We start from the raw sequence: 19,712 nt of genomic DNA, 5'->3' as shown, positions 1-19,712 counted from the left end.
CTATACAGCTAGTCATTTGCTTTGTAGAGAAGCACTAAAGAGATACTTACATTCAGTGACAAAGAAATTCAGCATAGTTAGGACGACTGTGTGGCCACTGAACATGTAATCTCCACAAGTGTGAACGCCAGTTAGGGTCATACCAAAGCCACTCCAAATGGCAAAGGCCCGGTGTAATTTCTCCCATACACTGCCATATACCTATAAAGAAAGCTAAGAATTAGTGTTTCAAATGCTGAGGGCAACAGAGGCTCTTACAACTCCCACTGAAATTCAAAGACTGAATGACAGATCTAAGCAAAATCAACCAGACTCCCACTGTAATTAATTGCATAATAATAATGTAAATAATTGGTGGTCAAAGCTTGGCTGTACTCAGAAATATTCTTGTAATTTAATGAAATCAATAACCTCCCAGGTGGCTCATGGTGAAGAATCTGCCTGCCAATGCAGGAAATGCAAGAGACGCAGGTTTGATTCTGGGGCTGGGAAGATCCCCTGAAGTAGGAAATGCAACCCATTCCTCCAGTATTCTTGCCAGTAGAATCCCATGGACAGAAGAGCCTGGAAGGCTATAGCCCATGCGGTCACAGAGTCAGATATGACCAAGCAACTGAGCACACATACAGTGAAATCAATGCAATTCAAACTTCTCTACTAGGACTTCCTTACAATGAAACGGTTGTTGTCGTTTAGTCGCGCAGTCATGTCTGACTCTCTGTGACCCCATGAACTGCAGCACACCAGGCTTCCCTGTTCTACACTATCTCCCAGAGTTTGCTCAAGTTCATGTCCATTGAGTTAATGATGCTATCCAACCATCTCATCTTCCCTTCTCCTTTTGCCTTCAATCTTTTCCAGAATCAGGGTCTTTTCCAATGAATCAGCTCTTCGTATCAGGTGGCCAAAGTATTGGAGCTTCAGCTTTGATCAGTCCTTCCAATGAATATTCAGGACTGATTTCCTTGAGGATTCACTGGTTTGATCTCCGTGCAGTCCAAGGGACTCTCAAGTCTTCTCCAGCACCACAGTTCAAAAGCATCAATTCTTCGGAGCTCAGCTTTCTTTATAGTCCAACTCTCACATCCATACATGACTACTGGAAAAACCATAGATTTGACTTTGATTGGCAAAGTAACGTATCTGCTTTTTAATATGCTGTCTAGGTTTGTCATAGCTTTTCTTTCAAGAAGCAAGTGTCTTTTAATTTCATGACTGCAGGCACCATCTGCAGTGATTTCAGAGGCCAAGAAAATAAAGTCTGCCACTGTTTTACTGTCTCCCCATCTATCTGCCATGAAATGATGGGATGGGATGCCATGATCTTAATTTTTTGAATGCTGAGTTTTAAGCCAGCTTTTTCACTCTCCTTTTTCACCTTCATCAAGAGGCTCTTTAGTTCCTCCTCACTTTCTGCCATTAGGGTAGTGTCATCTGTATATCTGAGGTTATTGATATTTCTCCAAGCAATATTGATTCCAGCTGTGCTTCATCCAGCCTGGCATTTCACATGATGTACTCTGCATAGAAGTTAAATAAGCAGGGTGACAATATACAGCCTTGACGTACTCCTTTCCCAATTTGGAACCAGTCCGTTGTTCCATGTCCGATTCTAATTGTTGCTTCTTGATCTGCATACAGGTTTCTCAGGAGGCAGGTAAGGTGGTCTGGTATTCCCATCTCTTTAAGAATTTTCCAGTTTGTTATGATCCACACAGTCAAAGGCTTTGGAGCAGTCGATAAAGCAGTGATGTTTTTCTGGAATTCTGTTGCTTTTTCTATGATCCAATGGAAATTAAAAGCTTACTACAGCATAAAAGCATTGCCAAGTTGTATACCCTATAACACAGCAGTATTTGCTTGCCTGTTCTTGCCAATAAGAAACAGGCTATGACAGAGATAATGGCTACCATTCAATATCCACTCTCCCTTCTTCGTAGTAACAGTTCTAAAATCAATTAGAAGAGGTGATGAATTCAACTTTAACACTGCATTTCTCATCCTTCCTTGCAGCTAGGTGGGGCTAAGTGACTAAGTTCTGTACAGTAAGATGGAAAGTGGAAGTATAGAAGATTTCTGGGAAGGCTACTTATCAATGAAAGAGGCAACAGCTTGCAGGAAGTCTTCTTTACCTTTCCTTCTTCCAGCCTACAACTCAGACATGACAGTTAAAGCTCTGGCAGTCACCATGGCTACAAAGTGGCCTTGAGGATGCAAGCCAAGTGTTAGGACAGGAGGGCAGAAAGGCAGAAGAATCATGGGTTTTTGATAACTCCATAAAGTTACCAAACACCTGACCTAAAGTACCTACTTTCAGACTTCTCTTATGAGAGAGAATAAATCATTGCTTGTTTTTTAAACTACAGCCACCATAAAGCTCCTGTTATTAGTAGCCAAATCTAATCCCAACCCCACACATAAAACTTAAAAAAGGAACCCATTTTGAGGAAGAGTTTGAGCAATGGTCACTTTTTTAAAAAGGCATTTAACACATAATAACAATATAAAAAATGGCTGTAATTTTATCTGCATTTCTATGTGCAGCATGCTACTATATGCTTTTATGTTACTGCATTTAATTTCCACAAAAATTTTATGAACTGATTTAACTGTGTAGATTAGGAAACTGGCTTCAGAGAGGTAATACAGCTAATAAGTAATAAAGATGTGAACAGAGGGAGCCCAGTTCTAGAGCCCTATATCTCAAAGATTCTATGGTCAATGAACAGAGGAACAACCTCATTAGAATCGCCATTTCATTAGAAATCTCACCTGATTATACACTACCCAGTTTCCCCCTTCTGTCTCAGTTGATGGCAGGAGAAGGAGAGAAATTTATTATCAGAGAAAAGGAAAGGAGATACTAAAATACACATAGTTTTCTTATTTCCATGACCTCTAATGAGAATAGGGTTAGAGATATTACACAAGTGAGAGTAAAAAAATGAAGCAGTGAAAAACAGATTGCTAGGAAAATATCTCAGCCAAAAACAGGAAACAAGTGATGCCAGTTAAAAAAAAATAAATTATTACACAACACTGTAAATCAACTATACTGCAATAAATTAAAGAAAAATACTATAGGACAAAAAAGAAAAGCAATTATTGCCCAATTACTTGTCTCCCTATCCTTTCCAATCATAAAATGCCCCAAATATCTTTCCAGAAAAATAAATACTGAAACACAAAAGAATGAATTTAGACATTTTGATGAAAAATTTGCTTTAACTGTTTCTTTCCTTTGCATCACTAAATTAAAAAAAAAAAAAACAGGCATGTTCTTGGTTCTGTCTCCAAACCCACTACTTTTGGAAATGAGATCTCAAGCAATTACTTTATTACAATGTAAAAGCCCTACGGAGTTCATTGTAAGGGATTTGACTGATAGATAATATTATCTTAACTTTCTAATTTTAATGACTGCTGCAAATACAGGTCAATAAATAGGTTATATTATAATTCAAAGCAATTAATAGTATTTAGGGCAGATCTGAATAGGTATACCCACATTAAGCTAACTGATAATGAAAAACTGTCATTAGAGACAGAGAAAGGGCTGTCCATACTGTAGAGGGATGGTATCTAATTTATTTTTGTAACACATGTTGCAGCCCTATGCATATATATCCTTTTCTTTAGTGGCTGACCTGCAATTAAATTCCTCAGCTACAGGGAATTCTCCTTTCACTGTAACAAGCTTACTTATTTTTTCTTTTAAATCTCTTCTAATTGATTTGGGGGAACTTGTTCTATCTCTCCTTCACACTGTGCACAGAAACTCAGCAGATTTTCTAACTAAAGAATGTCACTTGCATCCAGTTGTACAAGAATTAAGTTATTAGCCACTGTAGTCCCTGACCTTCAACATACCCTGAAAGGACATCAGTACAGATACCAGGAATGAGGTACTCTGTGCTCTGCGAAAATAGACAGAATAGACCTTCAGGACAGTTCCCCCCGACACCAGGAGAAAATTTTATGAATCCAATTTCTTGCACCCATACTTAGAAAAGCACTAAAATCATTGACTGAGACATCTGTTCCTCATGCCTAGCAGCAACTTTCTACCAAGCTGTGTGGCTTGATCACCTTCTCCAAGATCAATATGCTGACTGCTTCCCTTACTTCTTTAGCATAGTTCCTAAGAGGCTGGTCTCAAACTCAAAGCTCTCACACTGCATTTTTATTTCAGTCAAGAGATTAAAGATTTAAATTTAAAATATAAGACCATAAAAGTCTCAGATATCATCTTTCCTTAATCAGAATGACAGTGACTCCAAAAGTTGATAAAATGTAGCACTGGCAGTGTGATGGGAAAAGTGACATGCACAGTGTGGTGACAGCAGTGAAAAACCAGTCTTTTCTGTTGAAAATGTCAGCAATATGTATCACAATTGTTATGTTCTTTAACTTCATAACTCCACCTCCAGGAATTTATCTTAAAACTATTAAATAAGTGAAAAAACATGTTTGTGATAGCATTATTTATAAAGAGATTTGAAAATAACCTAAATGCATGCCACTTGGACAGTGATAAATCGTACAATGGAATACTTTGCAGCTATTAAAAAGATGAGGTATAATTATATGTATTTTTTCAGAAAAAGTAAACAACACATTGTTAATTAAAACATAAGCTGAAGTACAATGTCTGCAATACAATCCAATCTTTTGTTTAAAAAGCATCTATCTATACAAACTTGTGTGAATGTGTAAGCATGGTTAAAAACAGTCTATGTGGCTATATAAACAACTTTTAACAGTATTATTTATGGGGTGGGGTGAAAGAAGAGGGAATTTTTAATTTACATATTTTTATAAAATTTGCAATTTTACAATAAGTTTATGTAACTTGGTAACTAGAAGTACTTTCCCTTTTTGGGAAGAAAAAAAAGAAGAAGAAACAAAAGCATCTTTTACCTTAAAAAAATAAAAGATTTCCTTTACACTAAATTGTAAATGTCATTACCCCTTCCTCCTTTCTTACTGGTCAGTCTCCTTATACCTTGAGAAAGTTTATACACCCTTCAGCTCAGGGCTATATTTTCAGGTCTTGATCTCCTTTGGCTGCTTAATCTTCCTTCCTCAGCATTTCAGCTATTTATATTGCAGTAGAAGAACTGACACTTAATTTGTTTTACACTTTACAAACAACATTAAAATAACAAGAAACATGTTAGTATATTATTAAAATATTTGGGAACACATAACTAAAGCATGGAGGCTTAGAAAAGAAGGCTAACAAATCCTTTTGTACAAATTTAATGAGTCACAACAGCCAATTTTGTATACAAAGCACAAATGATCTTCAGGATTTTAAAAAAATTTTTTAATAATTCATTACTTTGTTTTGTTCCCATCTGTATAAGCTATCCTCTCTCAATTTAGCCAGAAGAGAAGGTATGTCTACAGTATACCAAAACAACCTATAAAGTATAAAACAAAAACAAAAAAATCAGCCATTATTTAAATATATCTCCGAAAGAGTAAAGTTGAGAGTAGTGGGTACTATATTTTAAATGGAATATGGTTGAACTGCATCACTTTTTTTTTTTTAAATACTTTTATTTGGCTGCGCCGGGTCTTAGCTGTGGTGTGGTGGGATCTAGTTCCACGACCAGAGATCAAACCCGTGCCCCCTGCAGTGGAAGCAGAGTCTTAAACACTGTACCACCAAGGGAAGTCCCCGCAACACTTTTTAAAGAGGAGTGAAGACAGTGAAAGGTCTGGAGTCATATAATATGAGTAACTAAAGACGCTGAGGATGGTGGGAAAGGAAAATGATAATTGAAAGCTACTTTTTTTCTGTAGCTCTACAGCACTGGACTAGTTAGGATCAATGGATAGAAGTAACAGGGAGGCAGATTCTGACTTAAGACTTTTACCAAATTATTTCTACACTTTTATTACCGGTATCAAAAATGCTAAAAAGCACATTTTATTAATAATATTAAAAGCAAAATCTAAGCCTTAGTTCATACATACATCTAAGTCATCAACACACTAAGAGTAAGAGAGAAGAATGATAAAGAAGATAGCAGGCTACCTTTCCAGTACACTGAAGGTGCTGTCCTGGCACGGAGAGGGAGGTCACAAACATGGTAAAGCAGCGAAGCAAGAAGACAGTGCCCATCAGACTACAAAGCCTTCGCAGAAGTATGGACCTGTGAACAGAGTGACCAAAAAGGAAGAAAGATCAGAAGAAAACAAACCAAAATATCCCCAGGCTTACTTCGAGGGAGAACAAGCAGGAAAACCATTAGATTATTTGAAGACAGAAATCTTAGAGACCATGTAACAGAAGTGTCCAACAGGACCTTCCACAATGATGGAAATGGACTATTTCTGCACTGTCCAACACACCATCTATATGTGGCGATTGAGCATCTGAAATGTACAAGCTAGGAACTTAATTTTATTTCATTTTCACTAAATTAAATTTGAACAGCTACATGTGGCTAGCACCTGCCATGTTGGACAGTGCAGACCTAACAGCATCATTTTATTGTAAGAAAATATGACTAAGAGAAAGCAAAAGTCACACAAGAAAGAAGTAAGACAGTCCCTGCCTGACACTTCGCTTAGTGTTAGTTTTATTACTCATATACTGTCATAACTTATTTACTTAATGAGAAGTAAAGTTAAATATGTGATTCTAGGGAATTTTTTTGCTCATTAATGACCCTGTAAATTGGTTAATAACTATATAATAAACTCTTTAATTTCTCTTAAATTTAAGCTATAAAATACTGTTTTTTAATACTAAGTTTTACATTAAGCACATCTCTAACAAAAACTTTAAACAGCATAAAATCACTTGTACTGTTAATTTTTTTTAATGTCTTAAGTACAGAGATTCTTAAGAAGATTCTTAAGTACAGAGACTTTGCTTATACATTTTTAAAATGCTCCTCCCACCCACCCTCAAAAAAAGTACTGAACACAAGGTTAGGTAAGTTTCAAACTGCAGTGTGTACACCTGGGATGGAGACCAGGAATCTGCATTTATTTTAATTTTTTTCACTTCAAATATACTTCTGCTTTATTGTCTTTCTCCTCTCCTCAAGGAACTCTAATTATCCATAAGTTAAACCTTTTTCAGGCTACCCCCTCAGTATTCCCAAATATTTAATCTATTTTCTATCCTTAAAAATATATTTTCTTCAAATTATCTTCTGATTCATTAATCCCCTCTTCTGCTGGATTCAACCAGATGTCACACTCATTACTGAATTCTCAATTTCATGGATTTTAAAAAGTGTGTTTGCTTCTAGAGTTTCCATTTTATTCTGTTAAAATTATCTTGAACATAGTCAGCAGGGGCTTTCCTGGTGGCTTCCCTGGTGGCTCAGACGGTACAGAATCTGCCTGCAATGCAGGAGACTGTTTGATCCCTGGGTTGGGAAGATCCCCTGGAGAAGCGAATGGCAACCTACTCCAGTATTCTTGCCTGGGAAATTCCATGGACAGAGGAACTTGGCTACAGTCCACCGGGTCGCAAAGAGTTGGAGACGAGTGAGCTACTTATACTAGTCAGCAGAATTACTTTAAAGTCTGTATCTGGTACCTCCATTTTCTGGATCTACTGTGGGTCTATTCCATTATTTATTGTTTCTCTTCAATTTTGATCATATTCTCTTACATACTTGTGTGCTTTTTATTATTAGTTATTTACTTGAGTGCCAGATATGTATATAAAAATTTTTAGAATTAAATTTATTGATAGGTCTATACTGTTTTCCCAAACAGAGATTTGACATCTCTTTTGGCAGGTAGTTAAGGGATTTAACAATCTGGGGTCACTTTAATACAATTTTAGAAACTGAAATTATTTCAAACTAGGTTTCGTCTCTGCAAGATCTGCTTCATTTCTGGTTCACTACTGAAGCTGTGGTGCTACAAAAAAGAAGAAAAGATAAGAAAGAGAACTAACACTGAATGGAGAGGGTCCCAACTCAAAGCGGGGGGATTCTACCATTTCCTACTGTTCTTTACAGGCCCTGCTCTCCAACGTTCTGAGAAACCACAGGAGCCTAAATTGAATACACTACCATCCAGAGAAGAACTGAATTTGTTGAGACTCAGTTAGCACTACTGACTTGAGAACACTCTAGCCCATTCCAGGATCCACAGTTTAACTTGGGAGTTTTCCTATCAGCCACTCAACTTTGTTACATACCTAAGGCTTAATCTCCTTATCTCAGCTTTGGCAATACAACTAGTGTAACCCTGCTTTTTTCAGAGATGCATATTCATTCCTCTGATTTTACATCATAGGTTATGTTTTCTTTGTTTTCTTCTTCACGTGTATGTGTGTTTGGGATCTTTGGGATTTTCCTGTCTTCCTGCAAACTCAGTGATGCAATAAAAATTTCTTAACGCAAGATTTATGGAGAATTTTCTTATCATGTGGTGGAAAGTCAAGAGCAAAGGTTTCTGCCTTCTTTCTTCCAAGTTATCATTTTGTGAGGTTTTTGAAGAGGATAACAAGGAACCTGGATTTTAACGAGAGCCCAGGTGATTCTAATGAAAGTGGCACAAAGACCACACTTTGAGAAACACTTTGTTTGACTAAATAAACATCAAAACTTGTATTTAGTTGCTGCACTTTGCCAAACCTACCAAGGTTCCTATATAAATTCAACTCTTGTTTTGAAAGAGTTGATCAATTCAGATCTACAGGGTCTTGTGAGAAAAAGTCAAATCAGAAAGTAGCAGTGATACATGTGTTTTTAAACCACCTCTGGTTTTAAGCAATCCAGTTATAAATATTCCTGCAGAGTAAAAGAGAATGAAGTGCAATATGGCCTAAAAGTGTGACAAGAATAGCAATCATCAACTTTTCTTTTCACCTTCAAAGCACTGAAATAACTGCTGCTTAGGAGTGAAAGCCCATTGCTGTGGTTTACCTTAAGCAACTCCTGGTGAGGAGAAAGAATAAAAAAAAAAAAAAAATCAAGCAAATGTCCCTATTCTTCTTCAGTGTCCAAAGACAACAGATAGCAGATCCACAAACTGTCAGTTCTTTAATTTTTTCTTTACTATGACTTAATCCTTGGAGGGGTCCCAACCCTTCTATAGACAGTGACATTTCCAATTTGCTTACAGAGAAAGGTAAGGCTAGATTTGGACTGTTAGTAGTCAGCCCATGGCTATATAGCACCATCTTTCCCTGCAAAATATACTTAGAATATTACTAAATATATAGGTACTACCTCAGGTAGACTCCTTTGCTGATCAAACCCAAAATTTTTTTCTGTACCAATATCTGTAATGTTATAATAACTAGAAAAGGAAATTGAGAAACAAGGTTTGATGACCTTTATGTAAGATAATCAAAACATTTTCAATCTTGTAATTAAATAAGAGAGGTACCTGTGCTTGTGAAGAAGAAGAACCAGGAGCCAAATATAGCACAGAATCATGCCACATACTTCTGTCATGGCAAAGGCCCATGGAATTCTGGGAACGCTGGAAAGGAAGAAAGTTACATTTTTGGATTGACATGAAGTACATGTATGCAAATGGTGCCACCCTTTTCAATAAGATACTCTTCTAATAATGACCTTAAAAGTATTTTCTTTAACTGTTACCTCTGTTAGAGATAGTATCTGGAGAACCTGAGGAAAAAACTATTTCATGAAATAGTTTTATGAAACTATTTGAACCTCTCTGTTGTCTGTGATTCCCAGTTATGGTTCTCTGTAGGGAAGTAACAGCTCTTTTCGCCTTCCCCACAGCATGACAGACTCAGATATAGGACTGCTCCCAAAAGAGAAGGGGTGGAAAGGCTCACTTCTTAAATGATATGCATTTCAGAATCCACACTGTCAGGACTTGAACTACTCTTTTTTTGTTTGTTTAGTGTATTTTGTTTTCAAATTAAATAAAGTTTTTGTTTTCTTTTACTCCTTTTTTTGTCTCTCTCTGTCCTCCTTCGTTTTATATTTGTTTCTTCTGTCTTTTCCATTGATCACTCTTTCCTTACTAAATCCACAGCGCCTGTGATTACCCACCAGTAAAAGACGTGTCACTTTTCTCAATTAAAAAGAAAGAAGGGGGTGGGGAGAAGAAGAGGAAGAAAAAGAAGAACAAGGAAGAAAAATAAAGGAGGAGGAATGAGAAGTGTGGTGGAGGAAGAAGACGGAAATGAATTAGTCCAAATAGGTCATCACTGAATGGTAAGATTATTGATAGTTTTATTTTTATTCTTTGTTAATTTACATTAAAATTTTCTATACTATGGCACATTAATTTTATAACTAAGGAACTAAAGGTATTTTTAAAAAGAAAACACGAAATCTGAAAGATATTAACAGTCTACTCAAACATTATTCAGAGTAACTGAAAAGAGACAATCATCTTCATTCAGGGACTCATCTTTTACCTATTACTTCAGAAAAAAAGATTCTTCTTGTGTATTTTTAATCTGTTGTTACCTTATTTATCTGGCATTATGGGAAAAAGGGTTATTTCACATAATACAAATTTTCAGATAAAAGATTCCTTTAAATAAATGACTTCTAAAAACTTAAAATTTTTAAAACGATTTTTAAAAAGGTATATATATGTGTGTATATATATATATATATGGGCTTCCTTGGTGGCTCAGATAGTAAAGAATCCACCTGAAATGTAGGCGACCTGGGCTCGATCCCAGAGTAGGGAAGATCCCCTGGAGGAGGGCATGGCAACCCACTCCAGTATTCTTGGCTGGAGAATCCCCATGGACAGAGTAGCCTGGTGGGCTATAGTTCATGGAGTCCCAAAGTCAGACACAACTGAGCAACAAAGCACACAGTTTTTGTGGTAAAAGTAAGTTTTCTGCCTCACCCTCAGTCTAAATGTAATTCTTGCTCCCCAAAGGCAATCACTTTCATTCTTGTGTTTTATTTGACATTGTATCTTCAAGTAACACACACAAAAGCACATACAAATACACACATACATTCTCTTTCTCTCCCATGCTTTCAATATTATTTCATAATTTTGTTTCAAATAATTTTTGGCTTTTACTTAATGTAAAATTTTAAGTGTGGTTCATAGTTAAGTTAATGGAAGACAATCTCTCGTACAACTTCTTAAAATTCTCTGGAGCTAGTAACTTTTTGTTCTGTTTCTTGGGTGCCTATCACCAATTCACCTCCAGACTAGATATATCAGGAAATTGAGAATTGAGATAGAGAAATCTATCCAAGAGCTCCTTCTTTAGAAAGCCCGCATTTTCTACTTGTTCTGCATGGCATTTCTTAGAGTAAAACTTAACCCTCATCTTGGGAATTCTTCTTTTCTATATTGGATCCACTATTTCCTGAATCCCATGTCCTCCTCTTTCTCAATTTACTTCTTAGTTTTGATGCAGTGTATCCTTGAATTATTTTCTCAGATGAGGAACTAGAGGATGAACTTGTTTTTAATGTCAAATTTACTGAGATTTAATTTACAGAAATTCACCATTTTTAGCTATAGAGTTCCATCAGTTTTGACAAACGTTCAGTCGTGCAATCACTACAATAAAGATACAGAATATTTTCATCACTCCAAAAACTTCTCTGTGTCCCTTCACTGTAGTCAATCTCCTTTACTTTCAGCTGTGGGGCAATCACTGATCTGACTTCCAGTTCCTACAGGTTTGCCTTTTCTATAATGGCATATAAAGGCAATCACACAATGTTTGTCCAAACACCTTTTGTATCTGGCTATTTTCACTTAATACATTTTAGATTCATCCATGTAATTGTGTGTACAATTCTTTGTCCACAATTTCCTTATCCATTCACAAGCTATGGGTATTCTGGGCTATTTCCAGGTTTGGGTGAATATGAACAGGTCTTTGCATGGACATATGTTTTCATTTTTCTTGGGCAAATACCTAGGAATGACATCATTGATTTCAATGTTAAGAATATGTTTAACTTCTTAAGAAACTATCAAGACCTTCCCTGGTGGCTCAATGGTAGAGAATCTGCCTGCCAGTGCAGGAGACAGGGGTTCAATTCCTGATCTGGGAAGATCCCACATGCTGTGGAGCTACTAAGTTCATGTGCCCCAACTACTGAGCCTGTGCCCTGGAGCAGGGGACCCGCAACTGTTGAGCCCATGTGCCACAACCTATTAATACTCAAGTCAGTGCACCCTCCAGTATCTACAGTCCTTTTCTCTTCTGCAGGTTTTCCAAGGAGAGGAATTCGTTCCCTTGCTTGGAGGATTGGGGCTGGTATGACTGGGGATGGGAAGTTAGTCTGGCTACTTAAGGAAGGGAGCTTGAAGTCTTGTGATCAGTCCATAGATTTATAGTTAATCACCTTGAAAATACAATGAAAACATGCACCTTTGTTCTCATCTGGGAATGGTGTCCCCGAGTCCAGAGACCCTCACATCAACTATGTTCGAGAACAAACTACCTGTCTTCAGCTGCAGTAGAACAGGTCTTAAATAGATTTTTAACCAGTTCTCCCATATTTAGCTCCTATCTATACCCTGTCTTGAGAGATGCTTGATGCCTCTTGTTTTGAAAGTTTTTCTGGAGCACCGCAGTACGAATAAACTCACCTCTTAGGCACAGATAGTCCTCAATCTCACAATAGGCACTTAGCTTTCTACTTTACAAATTTTCATTATTATCACTGCTTCTGCCTTCATTGGATTATTGGGAACCCCCATCTTCACTTTTTCCTGTTTGTTTTTTAGTGAAGCATTGTAAAGAAACTGTCAAATGTGATTTCAATCTCATATGTATTTTGATGCAAGGCTTTCTAAAGTGCAATATACATGTTATTCCTTTTTTTCTGGATAGAATTTAATTTTCTTTCATAATTCAGAGTCATTACCATGAACACAGATTATTACACTGGACAAGGTAATGACCTCAGGGACTACTGAGAAATGAAAGGCAGTTAAGCCCAGATTGATGTGATTTTTTCATTATTTATGTGTGCTTTTTACAGTGCTTCTGTTTCCTCCCTTGTTATTATGGTTATTAGCTATCTCTCTTCACATGTAAGTGGGCCTGCCTCTAAAAGCATCTGTTTCCTAATTTTTTGTTTATGATATGCTGAAGCTCTTGGAATTGTGTCAAGTAAGCTTGACACAACAAAGATCACTATGAAAGTGATTAGGAATGTTCCCAAGGGAAAATCACAGAGTAGAGGGGAAATGAGATCAGGAAGGCAAGGAAGCAAGGCAAGGGTAAAACATCAAGCAAACTTCTGTGGTAAACTCAGGCAAGGGTAACTCTGGCTCAATTCTGTGGGGAATCTCCCAGTGCAGGTCCAACCTAAAAGTTGTCCTAACTTAGGCAAAGAGAAATGAAATACATACACCCCACCTCACATCATCGGTTAAGAGCTGATGCTTAAGGGATGTAAAGTTCCAAGCTTGTTTGGTTCTCTTTTGAAGCAGGCAAAGTGTATCCCAGCAGCCCAAGAGCAGTCCCCTAACAAAGACACACAACTGCTGGATGCTGGGAATATAAATGTGCAAGAAAATGGAAAAGCGATCCAAGAGGATATAGAAGGAATGCTGACAGCTCCTGCTACCATTCTCCTGTGAATGAAGTTTAGATATTTAAGAGCACGAGGCTTTGTAGCTGGTGGCACTACAGCATGTTAGGCAAAATCTGGTTTCAAATCCCCATTGCAAACTGAAAACATATGTCTATACACAACTTTGTATATGAATGTTCGTAGCAGAAGTATCAATAGTATCAATAGTTCAAAAGTGAATACAACTCAAACATTCATCAATTAATGAATGGATAAGCTAAATGAAGTATATCCATACAATGAAATAATATTCTGTAATAAAAAAGAATGGTGTACAGATGCATACTACTCATATGGATGAATCTTAGAAACAGTATTTTAAATTAAAGAAGCCAGACACAAAGTAAAGCCACATGTTGTTTACGGCCATTATATGAAATGTCCAGAACAGACAAATCCATAGAAAGTAGATTCTGCTTGCCAGAGCCTAGAGGAAGGAGGGAAATGGGGTGTGACTGATAATATGAATTTATTTAGGGTGTTAAAAATGTTCTGGAAGTAGTGGTGATGGCCGCACAACTTTATAAATATGCTAAAACCCACTCGATTGTACACTTTAAAATAAAATCCTCATGATCATTTCCCCTCTTTTTTCTCATTATGCCTTGTTATAGTCATCTACAGAACCTCAGCATTCATTCTCTGATTTGAGATTTTAGTTTTTGGTTCAATATCACTCTCTCCAAAGTTTCTTTTGTTGTGATATTTGTGCTTCTCACTCTTTTTACTTTTCCTCCAACTTCTTTTACTCTACTTCAGTGACCTACACCCACTGTTATAAACTGGATCTTGTCATCACCAAGATTATTCTTCACAGCTGAAGGTCAAGAATCCTATACTAATCAACATTTCTTGTTTTTCCATCTTACTCCTCCTAGTTCTCCAACTTTAATAATTCTGAGACCCAAAATTCATAGATCTTAACAACACTTCCTCTGTCCTTCACCTACTTCACATCCTCCCATCCCTCCTTATCCACCGAAGTCTATAGTCAGTCATTATACTCACTCTTTCCTCTTCTCCCTTTATTGTACTGCCCAGCAGTTTTGACCCCCCTGAAATCCAACTATCTACCTATTCTATACCTGTATCTGTGCAGTTGAGTGGTGAAAACACAAAGTCAACTTATTAGCTTCAAGCAGGCCTTTAGTGCTGCTGCTGCATCACACAAGTCTATTCATTCACAGACAGCCATTTCACACTTATCCTTTCTCCTCAATCCTCTGACCTTCTCTCTCTTCTAAATCTGTTTTCAGAGAAGATAAAGACAATCAGCAGAGTACTTCCTCATGCTCTACCAACACAACTGGCAATCTTATATCTGTTTCCATATTTTCTATCCTCCCCTGTTATGAATGAATAGATCATGTCACTAAGACCCGCCTCGCCCACCTACAAGATCCAACCCCTTGTTATCTACTTAAGGACATTACTCCATCAATTATACCCTCTCATATCCTTTCCCTTTGGAGAAGGCAATGGCAAGCCACTCCAGTACTATTGCCTAGAAAATCCCATGGATGGAGGAGCCTGGTAGGCTGCAGTCCGTGGGGTCGCTAAGGGTCGGACACAACTGAGCGACTTCACTTTCACGTTTCACTTTCACACACTGGAGAAGGAAATAGCAACCCACTCCAGTATTCTTGCCTGGAGAATCCCAGGGACAAGGGAGCCTGGTGGGCTTCCGTCTATGGGGTCACACAGAGTCGGACACGACTGAAGTGACTTAGCAGCAGCAGCATATCCTTTCCCTTAAATTGGGTCATTCCCATCATCAATACAACAGACACGCTATACAACATAGTCCATCCAAAATAAAACCCTGGTGACTCCTCTCCAAGCTACAGCTCCATTTCTCTGCTGCCCTTACAGAAAAACTTTTAGGGGTCTGTAAGACTTGATTGTTTCCAGTTTCTCTCCTCCCATTTTCCTCCTGTCTCTCAACATCATTTCTTTGCCCTTCCCCTTTTTTTAACTTTGAAAAATTCTGATCATAACAAAAAAAAAACTTTAAAGAATAAACACTTAATATTCTTATTTAATTTATTGATTGTTTACAATAACATTTCCCCACATTTGCTTTATTTCTCTCTTTCTATACATACCTACATGCACACATACACACACTTTCTCTCTCTACGAGACTAAATCTTTCCTGAAAAGTTGCAAACATTATGACACTTCTCCTCTAAACACTTCAACATATATGTCCTAAGATCAAGGGTACCTTCTTCATAACCCAATACACTATTATACCCAGGAAACTGTAACACTTAGTGTTATATTGTATCATTTGATATTCAATCTATATTCAAATTTTCCTAATTATCCCTAAAATGTTCTTACAGCAGAATTTTTTTTCTTGATCAAGGATCCAATCAAAGTTCATGTGCTGTGCTTGGTTTTGGCTCTACAACTTCTCTTATAATTCCCTTGAGGAACTCCTTCCTGGTTTTGTTTATCACTATGGGTTCATAGATTCTTACTCAGTATATTATAATTCATTACCATCATTATGCTTCTTGATGTTCTGACTGTCCTAATTTGATTAGTGGGAGCCCCTTAAAACCAGATCATATGTTATTTTCATAGATTTCCATTGGTTTCCACTTCCTTGCTTTATGGCATAAGATCTATTTCAGGCTCATTTTATGCTTACCATGCTCCAAACTTAAAATCAGCCATTTCTCTAAGGAGTCCTGGTCTGTTCCTTTAGTAGAGATTGGAATTTAGAAACCATGATCTGGATGCCCATGGTGCTTCACTGCTACTGAGTTTTTCTTACAAACCATTTCATTATCAGTTCACAGAAATCTTCCTCATTCTTTTCTATGATTAGATAGTACTTTATTGTGTAAGTATCAGTTCAATTCAGTCGCTCAGTCGTGTCCGACTCTTTGCAACCCCATGAATCACAGCATGCCAGGCCTCCCTGTCCATCACGAACTCCCGGAGTTCACTCAAACTCATATCCATCAAGTCGGTGATGCCATCCAGTCATCCCATTCTCTGTCGTCCCCTTCTCCTCCCGCCCCCAATCCCTCCCAGCATCAGAGTCTTTTCCAATGAGTCAACTCTTTGCATGAGGTGGCCAAAGTATTGCAGTTTCAGCTTTAGCATCAGTCCTTCCAATGAACACCCAGGATTGATCTCCTTTAGAATGGACTGGTTGGATCTCCTTGCAGTCCAAGGGACTCTCAAGAGTCTTCTCCAACACCACAGTTCAAAAGCATCAATTCTTTGGCACTCAGCTTTCTTCACAGTCCAACTCTCACATCCATACATGACCACTGGAAAAACCATAGCCTTGACTAGACGGACCTTGGTTGGCAAAGTAATGTCTCTGCTTTTTAATATGCTATCCAGGTTGGTCATAACTTTCCTTCCAAGGAGTAAGCGTCTTTTAATTTCATGGCTGCAATCAGCATCTGCAGTGATTTTGGAGCCCAAAAAAATGAAGTCTGACACTGTTTCCACTGTTTCCCCATCTATTTTCCATGAAGTGACACCACAGTATATTCAACCAGTTTTCTGTGGATAGGCATTTACAGTATTTCCAATATTTATAACTTTTACACATAATGTCACAATGAATAACTTTGTACATATGCTGCTTCATATGTGTGGAGATATACCTTTGGGTATATTCCAGTCTCACATTCTCTCTTGAATCCACTACAATCAGGCTTTTGCCCTTGTCAAGCTCAACAGTCATTTAACCTCATCTTACTTGACCCCTCTGTAGCATCTGACACAGCTAATTATAAATTATTCCTGTCTTCTAAAAATACTTAACAAACAAACAAACAAACTTGGCTTCCAGAATACTCTCTTGCTCTCTCTGTCCTGACTTCCTCAGTCTTCTTCTTTACTGGTTTTGACTTACTTTTCTGACCTCTAGATATTATACTTATTCTTGGGATCAATCTTCAATCTTCTTTCTTTCCTTTCTAATCTCACTACCTAGGAGATATTAACCAATTTTCATGGCTTTACTTATGCTCTTACTCCCAAATTTCAGCCCAGACTCTCTGAACTCTAACTCATCATCCCATCCCTTACTTGACATCTGATTTGGTGAAAAACATACCTCAAACATGACAAGTCTAAAACCAAACCCTCACTTTTCTCTCCAAGAAGTTGGAAGTCTTTCCACAATCTTCCCACCTCTATAAAGGGCAACTTCATCCTTCCAGATGCTCAAGTCAAAAATCTTGGAATAATCCTTGAATTCTCTTTTTCCTACACCTTACATGCAAGTCCATAAGCAAATCTTGTAGCAAACACACACACACATATGTATGTGTGTACCACTACTATCCTAATCCAATCTACTTCATCTGTGTCTAGATGAATTCCAATAACTTAACCTCTGCTTTCCCATCCACATCCTCACGCTATTCTCAATACAACCACCATGAGAGTGCCCTTTTAAAATGGGCGTTAGATCACTCTACTCTTATCCTAAATGCTTTTCTTTCCTTTTCACTTAGAATGAAAGCTCAAGTCCTGACAACTGTCAACAAGTATATATACAGTCTGGATTCCTGTATGCTCTTAGATCTCATCTCCAACTGTTCTCCCCATCTCTCAATTGGTGTTCCTTAAACATACTAAGCCTACTAACAATTCAGCACTCTTGCACCCTGCTGTTTCTTCTGCCTAGAGTACTCTTATCCACATGCTGTCTTCTTTACTTCCTTAGGGTTGTCTGTTGGAAAAATTGTGTACGATAAAACAGGGAAGGAGATATGGGGATCTAACAGTTTCTTAAACAGCTTTCATTCAGTTCTCTCTCTTTTTTTAGCATCACCCTTTCACCTAAAGTATCCAGAGCTTTGAGAAATCTGCAACATAGATTGGGTTGTTTCTCAGTTTTCCTGATGGCTGCTTTAGAATTAGGTTACTTTAACTCTGCTTGTTGCTACTCACCCATCTGCTTTCAAACTTTCAAAAATGTATGGTTCTTTTCTCCTCTCTTATCTGCCCTTTCCTTGTGTTTATAACTTAAGACCAACAAACATAACTTCTTCACTATGCTTTTTGTCAGGGTGTTGGAGAAGACTCTTGAGAGTCCCTTGTACTGCAGGGAGATCCAACCAGTCCATTCTAAAGGAGATCAGTCCTGGGTGTTCATTGGAAGGACTGATGCTAAAACTGAAACTGCAATACTTTGGCCACCTCATGCGACGAGTTGACTCACTGGAAAAGACTCTGATGCTGGGAAAGGTTGGGGGCGGGAGGAGAAGGGGACGACCGAGAATGAGATGGCTGGATGGCATCACTGACTCTGTGGACATGAGTTTGAGTGAACTCCGGGAGTTGGTGATGGACAGGGAGGCCTGGCGTGCTGTGATTCATGGGGTCGCGGAGAGTCGGACACGACTGAGCGACTGAACTGAACTGAACTGAGAGAGAATAAAATGTGATATATGCGTCATTCTGCCACCTAAAAAACCCATATACTATAAGGCACTTTCAGAAGGGTACAATATTTTATAAAAACAATTAAGATAGCAATACAAACTAAAAAGATGTTTTAAAATCACAAATATAAAAACTAATAGTTTTAAGTTTTGTTCTATTCTTATTTTTCATTTAATATACTGTATTCTTTTTTATGCATTCAGTATTTATAAACCAACAGAATACTATCAACAATCAGGTTGTAGCATCTGTGATAATTCTAATTTATTTGATGATACAGGAGACTTCCCCATATTTTTAGAAAAGCAAAACCCTGTTCATCTTTAAAAAAAATAATAATAACAAGATGCTGATTGTAGCCATGAAATTAAAAGACACTTACTCCTTGGAAGGAAAGTTATGACCAACCTTGATAGTATATTAAAAAGCAGAGACATTACTTTGCCAACCAAGGTGGTCTAGTCAAGGCTATGGTTTTTCCTGTGGTCATGTATGGATGTGAGAGTTGGACTGTGAAGAAAGCTGAGTGCCGAAGAATTGATGCTTTTGAACTGTGGTGTTGGAGAAGACTCTTGAGAGTCCCTTGGACTGCAAGGAGATCCAACCAGTCCATTCTAAAGGAGATCAATCCTGGGTGTTCATTGGAAGGACTGATGATAAAACTGAAACTGCAATACTTTGGCCACCTCATGCGATGAGTTGACTCATTGGAAAAGACTCTGATGCTGGGAAAGGTTGGGG

The 19,712-nt window shown here is 37.7% G+C and overlaps 1 protein-coding gene across 1 annotated transcript in view; it reads right to left on the bottom strand.

The window, feature by feature from the left end:
- Positions 1-19,712, bottom strand: part of SAMD8 (sterile alpha motif domain containing 8) — a 49,067-nt gene that overhangs the window by 4,716 nt on the left and 24,639 nt on the right. The window contains exons 3-5 of the mRNA XM_055425379.2: positions 9,376-9,471; positions 6,047-6,164; positions 51-201 (exon numbers count right to left, since the gene is read on the bottom strand). Coding sequence (XP_055281354.2) covers positions 51-201; positions 6,047-6,164; positions 9,376-9,471 — 365 coding nt within the window. The remainder of the gene's footprint in view (positions 1-50; positions 202-6,046; positions 6,165-9,375; positions 9,472-19,712) is intronic.

The sequence above is a fragment of the Moschus berezovskii genome, chromosome 12, assembly GCF_049115385.1.
Source record: "Moschus berezovskii isolate FMDL1 chromosome 12, NW_MosBer_1.0, whole genome shotgun sequence".
In the NCBI taxonomy this organism is placed as follows: domain Eukaryota; kingdom Metazoa; phylum Chordata; class Mammalia; order Artiodactyla; family Moschidae; genus Moschus; species Moschus berezovskii.
This window is presented reverse-complemented; position numbering and strand designations above follow the sequence as displayed.